The 25,388-nt window shown below is 37.8% G+C and overlaps 1 protein-coding gene across 3 annotated transcripts in view; it reads left to right on the top strand.

Moving 5' to 3' along the window:
* The window catches only part of LOC149781228 (uncharacterized), an 82,172-nt gene that overhangs the window by 38,453 nt on the left and 18,331 nt on the right, over positions 1-25,388 (top strand). For all 3 annotated transcript variants that reach the window (XM_089935312.1, XM_089935313.1, XM_089935311.1), the window contains exons 6-8: positions 11,078-11,301; positions 20,573-20,797; positions 24,112-24,311. In XM_089935312.1, the coding sequence (XP_089791438.1) occupies positions 11,078-11,301; positions 20,573-20,797; positions 24,112-24,311 (649 nt within the window). The remainder of the gene's footprint in view (positions 1-11,077; positions 11,302-20,572; positions 20,798-24,111; positions 24,312-25,388) is intronic.

Here is a 25,388-nt window from a genome sequence, read left to right as displayed (position 1 = left end):
CATGCAAAATAACTATTTTTCAATTTCTTCTCTATCAAGGTTGAGTTAGGTGTTTGTTTACACTTGGTAACTAAGCAACAATTGATGTGAGTCATGTTCTACCTGATTTGGTATTTTTCCCAGATTGACTAATTAGAAATTGTGTGGCTTTTATAGGAACCAAATGTAAAACGTATTTATGTCTACAGTAGAATTTCTCAGCCAGTTTTGATCATTCTTGGCAGGAAATTTTCCAAGAATATATTTTACAGGATTTTGTTCATGATGACTGTCACTCTCAACAATGTGGCTGTTTGATTTTTATTCAAAAATAGCTTTGCTACTTTTTATTGTGACTTGCTGTGAGTGATTCTTAGAATAAGTTTACTAGAAATTTGTCTGGTTTGGAACCTGTTAGTGGTGTGTCTTCTGTAGCAACTAGTTAGGTAACTTCATTTTCACCTTTTTTGGCTTGTCCAGTTTTAATTCAGTAAGATTGGAATGTTTCTTGGGTTACTTTGTACCTGACGTGTTTGGCAGAGGTTTCGCTATTGGCTGCAAAGCAAACTTTCAATAAATGCAACACTAAACATGGCATAAAGAAACTTGATTATTATTTTCATTCATTTCATAGCAGATTCACTGAATAAGAAGTCACTTGGACTAAGTTTGAATTTACCTAATGTAAGTCTCTCCACACACATGGGTATATAAATATTTCCAGGAGTAGAGTAAATATTATCTTGCCAATTTATTTAGCTGCACAAGGGAAAACAAGGTCACTTCCAGATGTCCTCATACTTTGGATCTATTGAAAAATTAAAGAACATATCTATTAAGATTGTTGGTTGTACATGTTACAGTACTATGTCTTGGTTGTACATGTTACAGCAATGAGTCTGTCTTTTTGTACATGTTACAGCAGTGGGTCTGTCTTGGTTGTACATGTTACAGTACTATGTCTTGGTTGTACATGTTACAGCAGTGGGTCTGTCTTGGTTGTACATGTTACAGCAATGAGTCTGTCTTGGTTGTACATGTTACAGTACTATGTCTTGGTTATACGTGTTATTGTATTGAGTAGTCTTGGATGTGCATGTTAAAGCACCAAGTCTGTCTTAGTTGTATGTTAGTAAGCACCAATTGTTATATACATTTTATTGTAATGAAAATTCTGTCACATTGGTAACACCCTCCTCTGAGAATTCTGTAAGCTTTTTATAGTGTGTGATTTGGATTTTTAACATAGCTTTGACAATTTTTCAGTCATGTGTCTGTAGTGTGTCAGTTTATAGTGATGTCTAGCACTGGGGTGTCATGGCACAGACATGTTGCATGATGTTCCACCCAGTCTTATTATCCTGACACCAGGACAACCAGTCCTAACACTAACCTCTTAATGATCAGCACCTAGCGAGGCAGCTGTTAGTACCATTTTTGTAAGTCTTTGTTATGACTTGTTGGGGGTCTGAACCCTTGACCTCCCATATTCGAGGCGGACGAACTAGCTCCTAGGCCACAGAAGCGATGTGTTCATGGTTATTATTTTTGTCAATGGTGGTAGTAATTTTTATTGCTGCTGCCGTGAATTGTGTTTTCAGTGCTGCCGCTATTTTTATAACAGGATGACCATTGAATTCTGTTTTCATAATCCTTAGCTTTATCTGCAGTTGAGGAATAAAATCAGAACTGCAAGGAAATCACAAAGGATGTGGAAAAAGATACATGCATCAAGCAGGAAAAATATTTGTTTCTTTACTGACTTTATTTTAGCTGATCAGGCTTGAACTCATTCAGGTGAAATGCGAGTAGGAAAGACATTTGGGGGGCTTTTTCTGAATACACCACTCCCTCGATAACTCGCGCACATCGGGGTCCAGAAACATCGACCGCACTATAAGCGAGGGGCGAGTTATCGAGGGACCTATAAAATAAGCCCAAAACCAATAAAGTGATTGACGACATAACGGAAAAATGGGGGGGGGGGTAGGCAGATTATACTGTTGAATATTCACTTTATAATCGTTCTGAGATTAATTGTTAATAAATATCTCATCATAACGGTGTACTTTATTATTTTCTCATAGGACAACATTAAAAATTTCAGGATAAATTACAGTATATTGAGGCGATCATCGAAAACATTATTCCACGTGGTTTCCGTTCGCTGAACATGTGTACCACTTCACACATTGTGTACTACGTCACTAATTTTTATGTTGAATTGTATACATTCTAGTTTTATTGTTTGAGCCAAATTATAATTTTTTTTTACACAAAAGATCGACTCTTTTCGAGAAACAGTGTCGATCGAACGATAGATAGATAGATTTGAATGCGATAGAAGTAAAATGGAAAAAAAAAAAAGAGTTAATCAGTACTAACATATTTAATTGGTCTCAAATTTAAAACAACGTAAATTAGAACAAGTTAATACTTGCCGTTTGTGCCACGCTTGACAAATATCAATTCACTTTTTGAAAAAATCAGTTAATTTTTTTTGTGTGTGTTACTCCTTGGTTTCTCTGCCGCCGAGCAAAATCCCTCAGATTTCTCAACTGCATGAGCTTTACGTAGTCAACATTTTGGGTCTCCAGCCACCTTATGGCAATATCAAAATATTTGCTTCCTGTGCAGAGGGGTGGGGGTGCAACATCTGTGTCTGCATCACTTTCAACACTTGTGTTATTCCAGTTAGAATCGTCTTCTGCTGCAAATTTGTTCTCTATAGAAATAATTATAGTTTCATCTGACATGTATGCGGCTGTAGGGCAATCATTGTCAGAACAAATCCACTCCTCCATCAAGAGAAACGCCCATCTCGGGACCATGAGTCTGTACTAATTTCTCCCAAACAGCCTCGGCATTAATGACATCAGTTTCACTGAAACATTCGAAGTCACTATCGTCGTCGTTGTCTCTGTTACTGTTTTGCTTTACGTCAAAGGCAGCTCCAAGACCCTTAATCCAGCACCCGAGGTCTCTTGTAATCGATTTTTTTTTTAATGCAACAAACACTTCCCCAAGTTGTTGATCAAAACAAAGCCGGCATGTACATGTAATTAGGTTCTCACAGAAGTACTCACGGGTTTCGATGTGACGGTCGATTGACTCTTTTCATGTTTTCAATGAACAGACTATGTTGTAATTATAATGTTTACACTGAAACGGAATTAAAGGATTAGAACGTGACTTTCACACAGGAAGTCGTTTAATTGGTGTTTATTTCATTCTCTGTTGCCACCTGTTAACATTTACCGGAAGTTTTCATTGATCGCCATTTCACCAGACTGTTTATTTACAGTATAATGACAACTATTTATCCTAAAAACTTACATAATATATGATATCTTTAAACAGAGGTCTCGCTAGGATTTTAAAACTGGGTCTTTCTGCCTCTGAATTCAATCACTAAATATCAGTATATTTTTTCACTCGGCCGCCAAGTCAAAGCCTTTGAACTAGCCGCCTAGCTGTTGCATCATGTTCTTTTTTTTTTTAATGTACTCTTATGAAATAGCAACAGTACATCAAAGAGTCTTTCAGTCACTGAATTCTGTCATTGTAAATATCAGCACAGTAAACTGATCAACACATTTTCCCACAAAGCAGGTGGCTGAAACAGGACTGGCAAATCTTTGAATTTTCCCGCGCACCTATTACATGCGTACGGAGGACTCCCGCCTTTTCTGCGTCCCAGATCAAAAATTGGCGTCCAAATACGCGTAATTAAGCGTTTTCGAGATCTCTGAAATTAATTCTTCTCTAGAACTTGCAAATTTCAAAATATGGATTATATTTTTATGGGCATTAATCACCATTTTCGATGATAAACGAGCAATGTATCAAGGTTTAATTTATCAATTCTTATCGTAATTTTTTTCATGTTCAGCATATTTTAAAGATATTTTAAATACATTTTCTCTGGAAAAAATCGGGAGCCAAGACGGACACCGCGTTATAAGCGGGATCGCGAGTTATCCGGGCGCGAGTTATCGAGGGAGCGGTGTACATCATAAAACATCGGGTTTCAACAGATTTTACATGAGACTAATGCCTAGTTGTATTAGAAACATCATTTTCCATTGATTATTTTGCTTGCGCATGAGCAAAAGGGAGAATGCTCATTATTCCAAATGCCCACCTTATCCTAGTTTTTGCAAAGGTTCACCTGGCTGTGGCTGTGTGCAGTTCAGACCGGTCTGCCTTAGATCTGAGGCCAAAAGGTCTAAGATCCGGACACAAAATCGCATTCCAACTATGAGTGAATTTTGGGTGAAAAATAACTGGGTCCAAAAAATGAGGTTTTTCTCTCTGTATTTTGTAATGCAACTAGAACTTCCTGATTATTTGGTGTCATTTTAGAACCATATCTGTCTGCTTTTTTGTAATAATAATAATAATAATGAGGACTTTGTATAGCGCCTAATCTTTAGAAGCTCTAGCACTTTTCAGCATTAGACAACACCTATAAGATAAAAAACATGTAATGATATGATTACAAAAACAAACACCATGAAATTAGAAAACAATTAAAAAACTTGCTGAGAATATTTAAGGTAGGAAACATTATTAGGTCTTTAAGTTTGTTCTTGCAATTCAAAATAAGTGAGTTTTGAGAGCCCTCTTGAATGTGATCACTATGACTTTGTGTCAAAGTTTAGTGGGCAATTCATTCCACGTTGCTGGGCCCTCAGGTATGCAAAAGAACGCTGTCCATATGACTTTGTTTTCATAGTGGGAATAATGAGTATACGATTGTCAGAAGAGGAGCATAAGTATCTTGCTGGTGCGTACACATGGGTGAGGTTGGATAGGTATGTTGGACTAGAGTCCAACAGTGAAATGTAGCACAAAGAACAAATTTTGTGTTTCATTCTGGATCGAATGGATAGCCTGTGTAGGGTACAGAGCAGCGGGAAGGTGTGCTCTGATCATGGGACTCTAAGTATGATCCAAGCAGCTGTGTTTTGAACTTTTTTGAAGTTTCTGGAGTAGAAATTGAGATGAACCAGACAGAATTGAGTTGCAATAGTCCAGTCTTGAAAGTGCTAATGAACACAGAAGTGTTTTAGTGGCATCAACTGAAAGATATTTGCGAATTGAGCTGATGCGTCTCAGCTCAAGATATGCAGCCTTGCATATGTTTATGACATATTGGTGCAGTGTGAGAGTACTGTCCAGAGTAACACCTAGGTTTTGTACTGATTGTGTGCATTTAATGTTGGTGTTGCTGATATTTATTGTTTGAGGTAAAGGATGTAAATAAGAAAGCCTTTGTGTTATGATCAGAATGGCATCAGTTTCATCATCATTCATATGCAGCTTGTTACATGTCATCCATGATTTCAAATCAGAAATGCACCTCTCTACATCTTGGATAGTAGCATCAACTTCAGTTGGGTGGCTAGATTTGTATATTTGGTGGGTGTCATCAGCGTACAATTGGTGAGACACTGGATGATGATCTATCACACTTGAGAGCGACTGAGCGTACATAATGAAAAGAAAAGGTCCAAGAACAGACCCCTGTGGAACACCACAACATAGATCAACTGTGCTGGAGTGTATTCCATTTGCAGATACAATTTGTGTCCTGTTGACCAAGTAGGACTTGAACCACAGTAAGGCTCGTATCATGAATGCCAAATACATGCTGGAGATGGTGAAGTAATATATCATGGTCTATTGTGTCAAATGCTGCAGACAAATCAAGGAGGGTGAGGACTGTAATCTTTCCGCTATCCAATGCAGAGAGAATGTCATTAACTACTATTAGAAGAGTAGTTTCAGTACTGTGGCAATGGCAACATGCAGATTGTACATTGCTAGAAAGACTGTTTGAATTCAGAAGAGATACAAGCTTGGATAGAACAACCTTTCCTAAGATTTTTTTATATGAATGAGAGATTAGAAACTGGGCGGTAGTTCTTTAAATCATTATGGTCTAGTGTTGGTTTCTTCAGCAGAAGCTTTACAATGGCAGTTTTGAAAAAAGATGAGAATTCCGCTGATGAGAGAGAGGTATTAGTAACATCAGTTAGTGAAGGTAATACTGGATCTGTTAAGCACTCAAGCAGCAGTAATGTTGGACTTCAATCAAGTTCACATGACTTTGGTGCACTCTTCGTCAGGATTGTATGTACGAAATCCATAGAGACAGGTTCAAATGCTGCTAATGTTTGCCACTCAAATTCTGTATCCCAACTGTATGGTGACGACGAGTCAATTGAAATTGTGTTGTCAAGCTTATCTCTAATGGTTTGTACTTTGTCATGGAAGAAATTTGCAAACATGTCCAGAAGGTCGACTGGCGAGAAGGTAGCTGGAAGTGGTGTAGATTTGTTCCTTGACATTAGATTGTTATTAATCTCAAAGAGCTCTTTGCAGCTGGAACTTTCCATGATCTTAGTATAATAGTCGGCTGATTTTGCTGCATGGACTATATTTGTGACATTCTTCTTAATAACGGCTTTATAGATTTGCTTATGAATAGTGAGTCTGGTGGAAAGCCAAAGCCTCTCAGCTTTACGGCAGTCTCTTTTAGGAGTGCGAAGCTGGTCCCTAACACTGCTATATACCATGGAGAACACTTTTGAATTGATACTCTGCACTTGGTAGCTGGGGCATGTTTGTCAAGCAATGAATGCAGGCAGTTATCAAGTTGTTCTGCGGTAGGAGGTAAGCAAGTTGTTAAGTTAGCTTGGATGTCATGCATTAGTTTGGTTCTATTTTTCATACGGAGGTTTCTCTTAGTAGCAGATAAAGGTGGAGGTTTAGGGAATGATAATTCAAGATGGCATATAATGCAGAGGTGATTTGATGCAAGGTCATGGGATACCAGGGAGGTCCATAGAATGTTATCAATCAGGTTTTATGAGGAATCCAGTCTAAAATGTGACCATGTTTATGGGTGGGTTGGTTAACTGACTGCTTGCTGTTGAAAATATTAATGGAATCTATGAGTTTTGAAGTACACCACTCCCTCAATAACTCGTGCACATCGTGGTCCAGAAACATCGACCGCACTATAAGTGAGGTGCGAGTTATCGAGGGACCTATAAAATAAGCCCAAAACCAATAAAGTGATTGACGACATAAAGGAAAAATAAGGAGGGGGGTAGGCAGATTATAGTGTTGAATACTCACTTTATAATCGTGCTGAGATTAACTATGAATAAATATCTCTTCATAATGGTGTACATTGTTTATTATTTCCTCATAGAGCAACATTAATTTCAGGATAAATTACAGTATATTGAGGAGATCATCTAAAACATTATTCCACGTGGTTTCCGTTCGCTTAACAAGTGTATCACTTCACACATTGTGTACTACGTCACTAATTTTTATGTTGAATTGGATACATTCTAGTTTTATTGTTTGATCCAAATTAGACGGTTTTTTATATACAAAAGATCGACTCTTTTCGAGAAACAGTGTCGATCAAACGATTGATAGATAGATTTGATTGTGATAGAAGTGAAATGGAAAACAAAAAACGAGGGTTAATCAGTACTAACATATTTAATGGGTCTACAAATTTAAAACAGCGTAAATTAGAACAAGTTAATACTTGCCGTTTGTGCCACGCTTGACAAATATCAATTCACTTTTTGAAAAAATCAGTTAATTTTTTTGTGTGTTACTCCTTGGTTTCTCTGCCGCCGAGCAAAATCCCTCAGATTTGTCAACTGCATGAGCTTTACATAGTCAACATTTTGGGTCTCCAGCCACCTTATGGCAATATCAAAATATTTGATTGCTTCGTGTACAGAGGGGGGAGGTGGTGCAACATCTGTCTGCATCACTTTCAACACTTGTGGTACTCCAGTTAGAATCGTCTTCTGCTGCAAATTTGTTCATTATAGAATTAATTATTTTTTCATCTGACATGTATTCGGCTGTTGGGCAGTCATTGTCAGCACAAATCTACTCCTCCATATCATCAAGAGAAACGCCCATCTCAGGACCATGAGTCTGTACAAATTTCTCACAAACAGCCTCAGCATTAATGATATCAGTTTCACGGAAACCTTCAAAGTCACTATCATCATCGCTGTCTCTGTTACTGTTTTGCTTTACGTCAAAGGCAGCTCCAAGACCAATAATCCAGCACCCCAGGTCTCTTGTAAGCGACTTTTTAATGCAACAAATACTTCCCCAAGTTGATGATCAAAACAAAGCCAGCATGTAATTAGGTTCTCATAGAAGTACTCATGGGTTTCGATGTGACGGTCGATTGACTCTTTTCATGTTTTCAATGAACAGAATATGTTTCTATTATAATGTTTACACTGAAACAGAATTAAAGAATTAGAACGTGACTTTCACACAGGAAGATGTTTAATTAGTGTTTATTTCATTCTCTGTTGCCACCTGTTAGCATTTACCAGAAGTTTTCATTGATTGCTATTTCACCAGACTTTGTATACAGTATACTGACAACTATTTATCATAAAACTTACATAATATATATCTTTAAACAGAGGTCTCGCTAGGTTTTTAAAACTGGGTCTTTCTGCCTCTGAATTCAATCACTAAATATTAGTACATTTTCTCACCTGGCCACCAGTCAAAGCCTTTGAACTAGCCGCTTAACTATTGCATCATGTTCTTTTTTTTTATGTACTCTTATAAAATGGCAACATGTATGTACATCAAGGAGTCTTTCAGTCACTGAATTACTCATTGTAAATATCAGCACAGCTAACTGATCAACACATTTTCCCACAAAGCATGTGGCTGAAACAGGACTGGCAAATCTTTGAATTTTCCCTTGCACCTATTACATGCGTACAGAGGACTCCCGCCTCAGTGATTTTCTGCATCCCAGATCAAAAATTGGCATCCAAATACACGTAATTAAGCGTTTTCGACATCTCCAAAATTAATTCTTATTTAGAACTTGCAAATTTCAAAATATGGATTCTATTTTTTACGGGCATTAATCACCATTTTCGATGATAAAACGAGCAATGTGTCAAGGTTTAATTTACCAGTTCTTATCATAATTATTTAACGTTCAGCATATTTTAAAGATATTTTAAATACATTTTCTCTGGGGAAAAATCGGGAGCCAAGACTGACACCACGTTATAAGCAGGAATGCGAGTTATCTGGGTGCGAGTTATCGAGGGAGCGGTGTATTTTAGTTTCCGGGACAGTCAAAGTGAGAGTTGAAATCTCCAAGAATAATCAGGTTGCCACCTATCGAATATCCATAGTCCAGGAGATTTGGAAACTGCTCCAAAAGAGAGTCAGCCCGCTTGTTTTTTCTGCTAGGAGGATGGCGATATAGGCAGAAAAAATGGACTGACCTTTGCTCCAGTGTGAGTGTGGTTTGGACTAGTTCAAACTATGTGTGGTTGAAATTGAATGTTGTGGTGTGGTTAAGACGTTTTATCATGGAGTTCTTTGTAATGACAGCCATTCCACCTCAGCGAGAATTACGGGGGAACAACTTGATGGAGTAACCAGTGGGTGTTAGATCTGCACACTTGGGCTCATCGCCTGATGCTTTTAGCCATGTTTCTGTCAGGAAAAATATGTCAATATTCTGGTTGTTGATAAAATTAACTATTTCTGTGCGCTTTTCCGGTGGTCCTACTGACTGGGCATTGAATAATGCAATACGCAGAGGTATCTCTTAGATAGTTGTAACAAAGGTTGACAAATTAATAGGGATTTGAATTAGGTTATCTAAATTAACAGTCGAATGCTTTTCAAATTGTAGAGCTGAAATAAGGGAGATAACTGAATTCTTCTTCCTGTTCTACACCAGCCACCCACGTTGGTGTATCTTAAATGACCTTGATGGTGCAGTGCTCGAAAATTGGGTACAGCCTCATCATGCCTACAGATGGGATTAGGGACGAATCAGTTAAGGCCAAATGAGCTTTTCTTACCCTTCATCCATCATGCATCATGAATTGCTATCCAAATTCTCAAAAAACCCACTCTTACATCAATTTTGACCAAATTTGGCAGAGATCATCTTGACATTAAGTACCAGTATTTCTGATCCATGAACAAATACAAGTACATTTATGCTGTTACCATGAACAGAAAAAAAACAATTTTAAACATCAAGTCAGAACTGCTGAACAGAATGGATGAAATTTGATAGAAAGCATCCTGGCTTGAAGACCTTCCTATTTTATACTGATGACCGACACACATTAAAATTTGGCTACCATTAATAAAAATACAAATTATGTCTGTTTTCCTTCAGCAATTTGCTATTTTCAGCTTCTTGTCAAAACACACTGGACAATTTCAAGCCAAATTTGCCACAGATGATTCCAATCTGCCTTCATATAAGATTAAAATTACTAAAAGTAGCAAAACCTTAAAATGACTTCTTTTCCAAACTTGCTCACATTTGACAGAAAAAGTATCTTGGCATGATGGCCTTTCAGATCTGTCAGAAATAAAGACCATTATTAAAATGGAAAAACCTGAGGGTCTTCTCAAAAACCACTAAAAGAATTAAAAAATTTAACAGAACTTTATGGCATGAGGACATTTCAGTCTTACACAAATATTATTGATCTGCCATTAGTTATTGCTACCAATAATAAGTACCCCCAAACCATGGCCCATATTTTACACTTCTGAGACTTGTCTTAAATTGTGTGTTTTGATGTTCATTTCTCAGGCACTGGTCTTGCTAGAATCATGAAAGTGATGATGAATGCATCTCATTACTACAAAACCATCACAACAGAAGAAGCTGTTGTCCGTACAAAGCTGGCTACATTAGTGTTAATTAAAAGTTAAATTATTAAATTATAAAAATATTGAAAATTAAAAATTGTCAAGACAAAACAAAAAAGGAAAAGTAAACAAATCAGAAAATAAGCCAAGTATTCAGCCTGGACTCATTTTCTGCATAATAATTAATGCTGATAATGGCTACTGGGGACTACTAAAGGTAAAGGTGAGGTTGTAATCATTGATTACATGTTGGTTTGTTGATTTACTATATCCACTAAAAAGTTTTATTTTCTTGGTAAATAACAAACTTTTTTCGTAAGCATTGACAATGAAATAGACTTGAAGATGACCAATAGTACTTGTTATATGAATTTTGTAGATTCAGTCCTGAAGACAGATGCTGCTCAGTCCACTCCGATCTGTGACCTCTATCTTGTTGACAAGTGCAAGACTGCTACCTGTAAATTTCATCACCATGACAGCATCAAGCTGCCATACATCTGGCAGATTCAGATGTTTAATTCATGGCTGACTCTGGACAAGCTAATGATGATTGAGGCAGAAAGAGCATTTTGTAACAAGAGGAGTACATTTCAGACAATGGTGAGCAAATACCTGCTGTTTGGTAAACATCCGATAGTGAAATCATAGTTTTAAAAAATTTAATTGATATATTTCCTTTAGATTTAACTGATTTTACATGCATATAGATTTTTTCAAACATGAGCTATTCTTTTTATAGGGTCTAAGATTTATTATTCACACCTCACCTACTAATTTATAAGACTTTTATAGTCACTGAATATTGTTTGGATAGATCAAATATAATTAAAACTAGACTTTTACCCAGCTCCAAAAAACTGTTCCCGTTATTACAATTTTTGATTGTGCCGGTACTCGCTCATAATATTGGGTCCATCTTTGAACTGCATAGATCCAGACCTGCTGTTGCACAATGTGTCACTGCACAGTTTGTTAGGAATAATAGTACAGCAAATAACTTAGACCGTGATATGCCAGCTCATTACGAGATGGCAGACTTGTGTCTATTTTGTTTAAAGTGATTATATATGCTACATTGTCATATTAGTAATACAAATTGTGTAGCCTTCGTTTCCGGGATGGAAATGAGCCATGTCCTTGTCACAATGTGAGAATGTGAGAACCTCGATGTCTGGGACCCTGTCTTATCATCAGTTTCCTCAGGCAGCCCAATGTGAAAGTGGTTTAGCTTTTTGGAATGGCATCTGTACACAGTCCATGTTTCACTTGCATACAGCAGGGTAGGCAACACTGTGGCTTTGTAGACCTTAAGTTTTGTCCACTGCTAGGATGGTTTGGCCATATAATGTGATAGTGGACTCTCTGTAAGGCTCTCCTTGTGTTGGTTGATGCATCGTGTCTGTCTTCTTGATACTAATTGTGGGACTGAAATTGTCACAAGCTGAAGAGAAATGGTCCATACTTGGTAGCATGTCAGACTCATTTTGGGTATGCAGGGAACAGTCTTCAGGAAATAGATCACGAACAGTTACTTCCTGGAACTTTGTCTTCACCTATAATTTCCTCAGATTGAAGAGCTTGCCATCACTCCAGTGTCTGATGTAAATCCCAGTGTCATAGTAACAGAAGACATCAGTTGGCATAGCAGAGAACATCATACTAAAGATGGCTAGGGCCGACATGCAGCCTTGCTTGACTCCATTATAGTGACTGAGAATGGTTCAGATAATTTTACGGTCATCCATATCATGGAACTGCTAAACCATCACAATGAATTTCCCTGGGCAACCAAATTTTGCTATGATCTTCTAAAGGCCCCCATGGCTCAATGTGCCAAAAGGTTTTGTTAGGTTGAAGTTTTTTTTAACCTAGCAATTCTTGAGGACCTGCGAGCAACATGTCTGTTGTCCTTAATTATTTCCTGAACTCACACTGTCTGACTGTAAGGCACAATTCAATGATTGATGTGATGCACAAGGTAATTCATCGGATTTCTAGTGAGGATTATGCCAGCAATGAAAAGGAAGGAGCTTCCCCAATGGTTGTCACAGGACTTTTTGTTGCCTTTCTGCTTGTATAGTTCCTTGAGTTCATATTGAATGGATGTTGTTGTAGGGTTTAATGCAATTTTTCAGCACAAGATAGGCTATACATGGCGGCCAGTATTAATGGTGGAGTAAGAAACCGGAAAAACCCCGGAAAGAACCACTGACCCACAAGAAGCAACTGGCAACTTTCTCACATACCAACATAGGCTGAACCTGCCATTGAATGGAAGAGATCGATCAGTTTATGTGCTCTGTGTGAGCTTTTGGCATTGTCAGCTTCTGTTGGTATAACATTTCCATGTGCTTTGCCATTAGACGGCAGGTCACTTCATTTCTCAGTTTCAGTGAGCATCTGGGATCAGCAAGTGATATGTCGATTTCCACATCAGTCAGTCACCTCTTCACTGATAGATGAATTTTGATTGAAGATGTTGTTAAAGTGTTCTGCCCATCTTTGAAGTATCCTTTCATTGTGGTAGGCAGTGTTGTGCTGTCAGCACTCAGTATTGGAGATGTTTTGTGATAACTGTAGCCCATAAATCATTCTTAATGTCACCCACTCTGTGTAGAACTGAATCTCATCTGCCGTATTGCTCAGTCATGAGTCTTACAACTCTCTTAGTTTGCAATGGCCAGTCCTCTTTGTTGTTGATGAAGACTGCCTTTTTAGATGATAAAGTTCCATCTAACCTGCTTTTTTGTAGCAGATGTTTCTCCTTCTCTGTATGGCTGCATCATTCTTATATTTTTGGATGCAGTTCAGTACACAGAATCTCACTGAATGATGCCCTTTTATGACATTCTCAGAGTTTATGTTGATTCTTCTAGCTGACTTCAAAATTCTTTGGCAAATTCCTGTTTCTCAGTCTTCTGTTTTTGTGCATATTTTTGTCTTGTGATCATCTGCTTGACTGAATCTGGATATTGAGCTTGGAAGACTGTGTTTGTGATAAGATTGTTTACAGGGCATTTTCTCAGTAGGATGAGTCTGTTGTTGTTGCATTCGCCAGACTTTTTTGCCAGTGACACCTGGGCATGTCTCTTGATTTATGCCAACTTGAGCATTGAGTCACCAAGGGTTATGAGTTTGTCTGCATTTGGTACTAATTTGATAAGAAATTCCAGGTCCATAGACATTTAAACAGCTCAAGATGTATGGCACTATTTGTGTAGTTGCTCCACCTCTGCAGAAATGAGGCTCTGGACTCTTTCAAGGTCTTGCTCAGTCAGAGCCAGAACCACCTGCAGGCTGCTCCTTTGAAGATAGAAACCCTCTTTGAAGGCCTTATCTCCTATATGACTTCCCAGGACCTGTGAGATCAACAACACATGTGCTTTGTATCTGTTGGCCAGAAAGTGAGGTCAGCCTGACTGCCACCAGGGACCATTAGCCAAGTGCTAATTTAAAGCCATGCAGTTGTTTGGATTGCTGGATGGGCCAAGTAAGTTTGTGTATCCTTTCTACATCCCTAAGAAATATGTGGGACCATCCCTGTGGATTCACTCCTTTTTTAGTGGGCATTCCTATTCCATCAGTTGCTATATGTGCAGGGAATAGCTCTCTTTTCAGCTGTCTAGTTGAACATAATGGATAATGGGTGGGTCTTTTCACTTGTGCAAAGAACTGAGCATCAATTCCAGGAATGTCTTTTGTTGAGAACCCGCATTCAATTCCACCATTATTGTTGAGTGCATTTTAAATATCTGCTTTCTTTTCTGCAGAAGGGTGAAGTAGAGAGGGAATGGGATGACCAATCCTTGGTCTTCTACTCCCAGATATTTCTGGTTTCCAAAATAGGAGGAAAGTTTCAGCTAATCTTATACCTTTCCACCGTAACAGTATTCTGCAGGTCACCCGAGCATTTCAAGATGGAGACTACAGCCCCAGTTAGTCTTACAACGCCTGGCAAATGAGGGGTCTCCATTGCTCTCCAGGATACCTAATTTTTGTCCTAACAAGTTTTATATATAGTCCTAGCTGATTTGGGAAGTCTTTCTGTTTTGTGATTTGATGTTGACTTTAACCTTTTGCACCCATTTACTAGAGTTGTTGGAGTAGTTGCCATCCAACCGAGGTCACTGCCGATCATATAGTATTTAATATGTGTGGTCCATAATGTCCACATGAGTTCCTAAGCCATGATGTGTCCTACTGCTGGTTCACAGTGGACCGGCTTGACACTTTACCCGAACTAGAGATATTTCAGCTTGTCCCATGTCTTGACTTGATATATGTATAGATGACTTTCTTTGCAAACAGGGATCTGTGTCCCATGGGACAGAGTGGAGAGGATCATTGTCCCATGGGACAGAGTGGAGAGGATCCTGCCCCTGTTTGAAGAGGTGAGAGCCATAACTTGGTCCTTGGCCCACCTATATCTGTCTTTTCTGGGTAGAGCCATAACTTGGTCCTTGGCTCGCCTATATCTGTCTTTTTTGGGTACCTTGAAAAGTGCAGAGGACCTGTTTCCCATTGGAAGACTAGTCATCAGCTCTCTCTCTCTCTCCACTTTCTTCTCTAGGCAGCTTGAAATCCACACAGATTCCCTAACAGCTCAGATTTTTTCTAGGGTCAGACTTTCACCATCTCTTGAGCTGGTGAGAAACGCAGGGCTAGTTTCTGACTGGCATCCCCCTGTGTGCATTCGTATGTCTTCATGGACATTCAAGATTCATTTTAAGATAAAGTATCAGAGGTCAGAGGATACTTCGTGGTTCATGGTTCCTAGAAGAATCCATCATGAACATAAATAGTTTTGAAATGAGGACAGTTTTCATAACCTGCATCAACACTATACAAAGTTATAGCATACCTCTAGTAACAAGGCTGCACACTTGCCCCATCTCTTTGTGAGGAATTTCAGAATCGATTTTTGCTGTACAAGCTCAGAATTGATTACCAAGTTTGTCACATTCTCAGCAAGAAGGGTATTTGGGCAGACAGGTAATCGTCATGAAGTGGTCTATAGCAAACAACCTGTTCAGTTCCTTGGCAGACTTCAGAGCCTTCAGAATGTCATGACCTCTACAGCTCAGCTCATCCTAAAAGCCTTTTGTTTTCCCAATGTTTGTGGTTCAACATTATTTTCACCTGTTCGTTGACCAGACCAGGAATGTCTCAAAGGAATGGACCTTCTGCGATCCTCCTACACAGCATCCTATAAATTGTCCGCCTTTATGTTTGGCTATTGATCCAGCAGGGCAAGGTTTTGTGCAGAGTGGATTGTTCAATCCAGGTAACAATCCACATTCAAGGTTGATGATGCAAAGTGGAGAATATTTTGCAGCTGGTGCAGTATGAAATGCCCTTATCCTAGATGTCCCTCTTTTTCTTCTCTTAAAGATCTGTGCTTGAAATTTCCACCACATGTATTACTATGTGGATTGCACACGCAGTCAAAAGAGCTTATCAGTCTCTGTGCAACATGGATCTTTCATTCATTTTTTGAGGCACACAAAGTAACTGAAGTGGATACTAACTACAGTTACTGTAGTGGAAAAAAAACTTGTACAGTAAGAGTGAGTATATCAGTCACACCAGTTCTCGAGGCCATCAGCCTCTTACCGCATTGGCACATTCAGCTATGCATATATTGATACATACTGATATTAAAATGCAGCTGGAGGGGAGTTGGCAAGGTAAAACTAATTTAATGATGTTATTGTCAGGTGTCGGAAATGCCATATTAACCCATGCACACCCTGCTCTGGTGTACCATGAGTAGTCTTGTCATGAAAAGAATGAAGACTACTTCACATACCCATTGACTTGGGCAGCAAACTGGGTCTGTTTTCTCTTTTATTGTCTTTCCAGAATTATCTGTGGATTTTCATCTATGGGAGGACAAGATCTTAGTTTATGTAATATGGTAATTTTGTCCTGGAACATAAAACTACACAATCCTAACAGGTAAGTGTTACATCATTCAGATAAAGTGGTCTATGTAGATAATGCAGATGTTTATGATGTTTACAAGGATCTTTGGTTGACAGACAGAAAGCAGCCTATCAAGGTATACAGACTGTTAACAATGCATGATCATGTGCCATACTACCAGTCTGGCCTTTCAGACTGCCTGTCCATTAAGGCAAAACATCTATTGATTGCAGCAGAGTAATCTAAAGCAATAATAATGTGGTAAGCTATAAAACTGATGGCTCTACCTGAAGTTCAACATTGTAACCCACTCAAAATTGGCATGTATAAGGCAGCAGTACATATTAAAAGTATTGCAAAATGGAGCTTAACAAGAGCAGCCCCATGGAGAACATCAGCCTCATTAAAAGCAGCCCCATGGGGAACATCAGCCTTAACAAGAGCAACCTCATGGAGAACACCAGCCTCAATAAAAAGCAACCTTATGGAGAACATCAGCCTCAGCATTAGCAACCATATGGGGAACACCAGTCTCAACAAGAGCAACTTCATGGAGAACACCGGGCTCAATAAAAGCAACCTCATGGAGAACATCAGCCTCAACAGGAGCAACCATATGGGGAACACAGCCTCAATAAGAGCTACCTCATGGAGAACACCGGGCTCAATAAAAGCAACCTCATGGAGAACATCAGCCTCAACAGGAGCAACCATATGGGGAACACCAGTCTCAACAAGAGCAACTTCATGGAGAACACCGGGCTCAATAAAAGCAACCTCATGGAGAACATCAGCCTCAACAGGAGCAACCATATGGGGAACACCAGTCTCAACAAGAGCAACTTCATGGAGAACACCGGGCTCAATAAAAGCAACCTCATGGAGAACATCAGCCTCAGCAGGAGCAACCATATGGGGAACACCAGTCTCAACAAGAGCAACTTCATGGAGAACACCAGGCTCAATAAAAGCAACTTCATGGAGAACATCAGCCTCAACAGGAGCAACCATATGGGGAACACCAGCCTCAATAAGAGCAACCTCATGGAGAACACCAGCCTCAACAAGAGCAACCTCATGGAGAACACCAGCCTCAATAAAAGCAACCTCATGGAGAACATCATCCTCAACAGGAACAACCAAATGGGGAACATCAGTCTCAATAAGAGCAACCCCATGGGGAACATCAGCCTTGATAAAGCAACCCCATGGGGAACATCGGACTGAGGAAGGCAGCAGAAAGCATGAAAAATGATAATTTTATGTTGTGTGCTAAAACAGTTTTTACAGCCCCCATGTTAGCATGGTGTTGGTGACAATAAATAGCGGGGGAAAAGCCCCCAAATATAATAGTTATATTCAAGGATACGTAGGCATTGTTTCTTGAAGTTGGCACCTTTTTTTTTACCAAAATAATTTTGCCCTCCTCATTGATGTTAGGTAGATGGAAGACCACATTTTCCATGGTTTGGGATGATGCATATAAAATGCAAATTTAAAGGTGTGAAGATGCAGATTGAGAATATGGTGCAGCTGTGTCAAGCTTGTATATGTTGTTATGAACCCACATATAAAATGGACAGTTTGTGTCCACCATTTACTAGCCAGCAGGAACCATGGGAACAACAAAAATGTGTTAGGTGCAGTGCAGTCTTTGACAACTTAAGCCACACTGCACATGATCGTTTGTAGCAGCGGCAGCAAGAGTGTGTTTGCGTGTGAGCTTCTCGAATCAGTATTTAATGGCCACGTTGATTTTATTGTTATCAACTGTTCAACAATATTTCTAAGCAGTTCATATGATTGACAGTGGGCTCATGGCATTAAAGATGGTGTATGTTTTGGGTTAACCATAGCAACCTTGATCTGAATGTCCTACTCCATACACTTGGTAAAATTTTGGAGATAACCACCATGCTTTTCTGCTTGACAATTGTACCATTCTTTCTGGCATCTAGCATAAGGAAATCTCTCACACTGATCTTGCCTTTGTTAGCCACCACTAATGTATCGCTGTGTGGGTCACACAAATACATTGACATAGCCAGCGATTTCTGCAAGCAGCATTGTTTATGACATTTAATTACTCTGAAGATGGGGATAAACTAGACTAGAACAATAGTTTGGATGTCAGGAATTTCTCAAGGAGAAACATTTCAGAAAGCTACTTCTTCAGACCAACCCACCCTTATTTTTGCAGCTTTGTTAGCTTCCATTCTGCTTGTGTGATGTGGTGGCTTCATTGTTTGTACATTTGTAGCCACATTTGTTATCTTAAACCAGGGGTCTGAAACTCAAAACCGCCCTAACGACTGCATGAGGGCATTTTGCGATGACCCAAGGGCTGCACCACCTTTGTTATCTTTCATGACACATTGTGATGCCAATCATTTTGTGGGCCACAGGATACGGTTTAACAGGCCGCGAGTTTGAGACCTGTCCTAAACTGAGTTATTTATAGGTCACATAGAGTTTTGTCCTCAGTCACAACTTACGAAGCACATTGCGATAGAACTAGGATTTAAAACCAGTAGCTTTTCAAATTTTGACGAGTAGGTTTTTCATTGGCATAAATTTTAAATGTTTTAAGGGGCTTTAAAACAAAACTAGTGCTTTTTTGCACTTTAAATACGACATATTACAGTCCTTTATTTTCCTCTTTTTTATGCTCATTCATTATATAAATTGCTCTTTTTTGCAGTTTTCTTACATTTATTATAATTTATCTTTTATTCTCTGTTTTCTTACATTTAATATAGTTTATATTTTTTTCTGTTTTCTTAACATTTATTATAATTCATTTGTTTGTTGCTCAGTCCTTCATTCATTTATTTTTTTCTGCTGTCTTACTGACCAATGCTTAAACACCTACCTCTGTTTATTCATCTGTTTCATTGTGCATTGCTTGTAATTAATAGACTGACAGCTTAAATAGAAGAATATACAAATTAGATTACTAATTGCAATCTTAATAATAATTATTCTTAAGGTAAAGATCAGCAGAAAAATCTTAAGGTACATATTATTAATTAAATTGATACAGCCTACGTGTAGGAATTCGGGAATATTATTCGAATATTTGTCTTGCAAAACATAACTAAAAATGTTTCATTTCTTAAGATTAACATTGTAATAAAACCCTACAGCTTGATTTCATGGCAAAATCCACAGTTTGTATACCAAACAAAAACCTGTACATAGCATCTGATAGATATATTATAAGTACAGTGCATACCCATATAGTGACCTCTTTTGCATGTATTATACTGCTTTAGCTTTAGTTACAAAGTACTGGATCAGTGATGCAGCATCTCCTCACACACACACCCATCCCAGTGTCAGGAAAGTGATGGGGACACAAAACATACGGATACTTGTAATTACTTCCGTCTCAGATAAAAATTGTTATAAAATTATGATCATAAGATGTTAATATCAATGATGAAGGTGTGAAATTAATATACCGTCAGGGTTCCTACGGTCTTGGAAGGTCTTTGACAGTTTGGGAAAAATAAGGTAGCATTTTCAAGGCCTTGAAAGTTTGGGAAAATCTAGCAGATTACCCTGAGGTCTTTGAAAATTGAAATAAACCCATAATCACAAATAAAATTGTCCAAGGTTGTTAGATTCGGATGTTGAGTTTTCCTGGTTTCTTTCTTTTGATGACATGTCCAGTTTCATTGTTGCCGCAATAACAAACAGTATTTGTTTGGCCATCCAATGTTGGCCTTGGCAGTGACTTCAATAACACATGCACTCTTCATCAAAGCAAGCCTGCTGCAATCTTCAATAAAATAGGTCTTGGAAATTTATGTTTTTGGTCTTTGAAAGTTTGGGAAATGTCTTTGAATTTGTCATGTAGAATTCTGATGAACCCTGACCATGGTGCTACGTTTTTGCTAAAAGAAAATTGAATTGTGTTCAATGTTCATTATGTAATTTTCAGATCTTTTTTGAGGGCCGCAATTACAATGCTACACTTGAGCTAGACACCATGACCGCAGTTGTAACAGACAGTGGAAGCTCCAGTTTTACCATTAACACCAGTGCAAGACGATTGTCCACTGAGTCTTATGCCAAGGGAGCCAAGCCATCTGCAGAGGACAGCTTCAAGACTCAATGGAGATGGTTCTACATGGATGATTTTGAGATTTGTTGCCTGTTGGAACCTGTAAGTTCTTGCTAATGTATGAAATAAGATACATACTGTAATATATTTGACCCCAGTATACATTAACGCAGCTACTGTTTCAGCCCAATAAAGAAATCTGTTGAAGTTGAATAATTCCAAAAACTCATGGGCTGGTTTAAGTAATTGTTTTGCACTGTTAGATTTTCATTCATGCCATATATACTTGTATATGTCTAGTCAGTCTGCAAACAATAAAGATCCTGATCTGCCATAGAATAATGCTCCAGCATATCAGGGTATATGTTGTTTGTTCTATGATGCAGCAGCAAATCTTGGTCTGTGCAGTTTGTAGTTGGACTTATATGTGAGTAAATATGGTATATACAAATTTTCCTGACCAACAGTCTTTAAAATACAATGCAAATTAGAACAACTTTTCTGTGATTTGTAATATGTATAAGATATATATTTAAATTATTACATAGGCTACCATTGGATAACAAACAAACAACCTTTCAGTGAAAGTTGTCTCCCCAAGGATATATTTTGTGTCATCCAAAATTAAAACATTATTCCCAACTATTTCTGTTTTTTTGCTAAATATATTAGCTTTTTCATAAATCTGAATGCAATAGTAAAAGGTCTGAAACTTATTTTAAAACCAGGTTTATAAGGATGCAAAGATTTTTTCCATTTCTTCATATATCCAAGTTGCAACCCTTCAGTCACAGCATGTTTTCTATTATCTCTTTTGACTGTATGTATGTTTATAGGACCATGACAAATTTAAGAAATGCTTTTCTTGATCATTATTGTTATATGTTTGATCATTCATACAAATAATTTGAAATACCATACCCTCAAGCATTGAAGTTAGTGAGCATGGGTTGGGCCAACATTGAGGTTCAACTGTGATGGTCATGCATGCAAGTGCGATGCATGCCTGTAGTCGGCTTTTTGACAAGCTGAATGGTGTGTTTTAAAATATAATGGCAGACTTGCCATTAAATCAGGATCCAGTAGCTAGCCCTTATGCAAACAGGTGTCGAGCAAGCGTCTTCTCCTGGAACTACTCTGAACATGAAGAAGGTTATGAGATGTTATTATTACCAGAACTATATGCATATTGAACTGAATGCATATTGAACTGAATGCAGTGATGCAGCTCAGATTTCACTGGATGATACACATCAGGTCCAAAACTAACAAACATTGGTAACGTCCTTTGTCATACTTCTGGTAAAGTTTAATCAGTGGAAGTAACTGAAACATGGTCAATACTTGTAAATGGATGTGGGTTTTTTAAACAACTTTTTCCCAGTTTGTAAATGAAATTTTATAGTAAACTTAGTACATGCAGTCTCTCTTCTTCCTTTATTAAAAAGGTTCATGTATTTATTAATGCATGAATGGGAGGTTTTGTTTTATTTCCACTGGATGATAGGTTTTTAAAAAAATGACGTGCACCAATAATTATTTCACTGATAATGGCATATCCATTCAAGCCTTGGCAATTGATTTCTGTATATGCTGTGCAAAGTCTTAGAAGATTCTAGGAAGGAACACATATTAAGATGGGATCAACCGGAAGTGTCAAAAGGATGGATCCGGAAGAGCCAGGGAGCATGGAGTCAAGGGTACCAGAAGTACCAAACGAGAAACAAGGGGCAGACAGATGAGTAACAGAATCAACAATGAATGGAAACACTATCATTTAAGACCCTACATTAATATGATGAAATTGCCAACTGTGAACAGGTTTTTTTGAAGAAATTGCAATTGAGAAATTTATTCATGAAATTGTTGAGTATATTTGATATATTTTATTAAATGGTTATACCTTTCGCCTTGAATTATTTATACACTTAGACTGACGGCATTGCTGGCTTAGAGCTATTTACATTTTAATTGTCCATCTTCTCCAGTGATAAAAATAATACTGTACAAGGCACGTGACAGGCCTCTTCTTTCAGATGGTTGGTAATATGTTCTTAAAGGAAATGTTTGATATGGTAAATCATACATGCCATCCATTACACTTTTGCGTCTTACTCATGCATGTATAGGGATTATGCTTTTCTGAAATAAATAGTTGTTTTTAATTTATATTATCATCTAATTAGTTCCACTCGTCATAAAAAATGAGAATATTATGAGAAGAAGGACTGCTTCATAGGAATAGTGTAATTGGTAATTTGTTCATCATACAGCTACATGTACTGGCCTAGTTTTCTATTTATAGCAAGTACAATGACCCATTTCCAAGAAAACAGACAGGTTTCTTTAATTTGAAACATTGCTTCATAGATTAATTATATTCATAATGAATATAGGTAGTGGACCAGCCTGTACTTCTAAAGAAAATGGTGTCAGATATTAAGCAAAATGTGACTTTTATGGGTTTGAACTTGCACCCAAGGCAGATGCTATAACCACTTGGCCACTGGAGTGGTAGTAGTACTAAAAAGAATTTACATTTTTCATACAGTTTACTGTAATTATGGCATATATTAGATAAAATGTCATAGGTTCAGTAAGGGTACTAATGTTAGTAATAGTAATATATAGATTACACTTTCTATGCTCAGGTTACTCTTTTTTCCAACTTATATTAAGAAAAATTACACTCATACATCTCTCAGGTTGGCATGTATGGTAAATGTGTCTTTTATTTTAATTTTCTTGAAGGAAGTTACCATTTATTTAGAATATAGCTAAGTGCAACTTTATTTCCTTTGAGTATTTTGAACCAACATTTGTTCTATCAATCACCCAAATTTCTTTGTTTTTATCTAATTACCCTTTATACACACAATACATTCCCCCATTCATCGGTAACCTTCATATATTTTCACCATCACATTGTTTTTATGTTTTCATTGCATGTTGCTTACAAACCTTTTTGGTCAGTGTTACACCAGAGTGAAGGCATTTATGCATTATGTGTGCTAGGTCTGCCTAATTCTCTCCTTCCTCTGATGACCTCTTTTAATCTTGGTCAGCGGTCTGTATGCTGGATTGATGGATGAAAAGCTACCAGCTTGAATTATAACATATCAGTCAGGACAAGCTACGGAAGTAAACCAAACCAATGAAGGACGATATATTCTGAATAATTGAAGTAAGTAAGATCAAGCTGCATAGGATATGCAGTTAATCGGAGCTCCAATTACTAACTGGAAGAAGGATTTGACCTTGAACTGGGGATTAGTGCTAGGGAATTGATTGTAGCAGGTAAGTATTGTGTAATTAAAGTTTGTTTTTCATCCCAAAAGAACCCAGATTTTTCACCAAATCACACGAAATGAAAAGTCTTGAATATAAACGTACAGTACGTGGTGTATTTTTTTCAGGAATTGTTGCAGTTTACCTTGGAGCAAAAGTTTGCACAGAAATGCCAGGACACCTATCTGTATAGCCGTGAAAACTATAAATTCAAATACCGCATCGACTTCAAAAGCATGGAGCAGATAAATATTGAAACAGGAGTGGGGCAGAAACTTTTGCGACGTCCCTTGTTTGTGTCAGCAGAGGATGTGATAACTAAACATTAGTAAGGTTGTTTTAAAAAATTGTATCCTGTATCAAACAGTGAGTGAATGATAATATTCAGTGATGGTTGTTTAATATTTTTAATTTCATAGAGTAAGAGTGAAAGGAAAATTACTACTCTTGCATTTTGGGGCAATTTCATTTAAATCTATGTAGGTGAAGGGTGGTTGCACTTTTATTGCTGTTAGAAGTTGGGGTCTTGCCTAATTATTTTTTTGTATTTTTATTTTCCTCCTTAAGTGGGCATATCATGCTATATTGTATGTGGATCTGTCCACCATTTATAGTTACCAATCTTTGTTGATAGCCTGCAATTGGGGTAAAGTATAACCCTGTTGTGTTTTGGGTCAAAAGATCAAAGGTCTTAGTCGGAGAATAAAAATGCTTTCTGCACAATAATATTACTTCACAGACCTCGACCAAACTTTGTGTTTGGCTTGTATCATAATGGCAGTAAGTCTCAGAACACCAGACATTTTTTTGTTGTGTTGCAAGATGTACTGGGTGCATGCACATCAAAAATATAACCTCTTTGATATCCTAACACCTGTAGACTCAAAATTGTCAAGACAAAATTGGCAGGATTGCCATATTTCACGTAGCAGTGACCAGCTCATGTTAAGATACAGTGTCAGTAAACAGTTACATGTAACTCATATATTCATTAAAGAATTACCATAATATAGGTTAAAATGTATATATTTAGATCAGCTTGCTCATCATCGATCCTTTTTAGTTTTGTGTCAAAGGTCAAGGTCATTGAAGATTTTAAAAGGCGGAGATTTTGCAGGATATTTTTGTTCTGGAGCAAGTTCCTTGATCAGACTTTCCTGGATGACATGAAAGGAAGAGGTAGCACGTTAAATCTAGTAAGAAAGTAATGGCTTATAGGCATTAAATGTAGTGTTTTAAGTGCCGTCATATGTGACTTTAATGGTAGGCCTATAATATGCTGTTTACGGTAATCTTCATAATTCTTTCTAGAGGTACCACTAGACAAAGTGGCACTATGGAACAGCCCTTAGTTAAACTAGCAACATAATATCATAATTGACTGTAGACTTGATTATTAGTTTTT

This window comes from Sinohyriopsis cumingii, chromosome 15 (assembly GCF_028554795.1).
Source record: "Sinohyriopsis cumingii isolate HCF-2022 chromosome 15, ASM2855479v2, whole genome shotgun sequence".
Classification (NCBI taxonomy): Eukaryota; Metazoa; Mollusca; class Bivalvia; order Unionida; family Unionidae; genus Sinohyriopsis; species Sinohyriopsis cumingii.
Note: the sequence above shows the minus strand (reverse complement) of the source record. Positions and strands in the feature narration are given on the sequence as shown.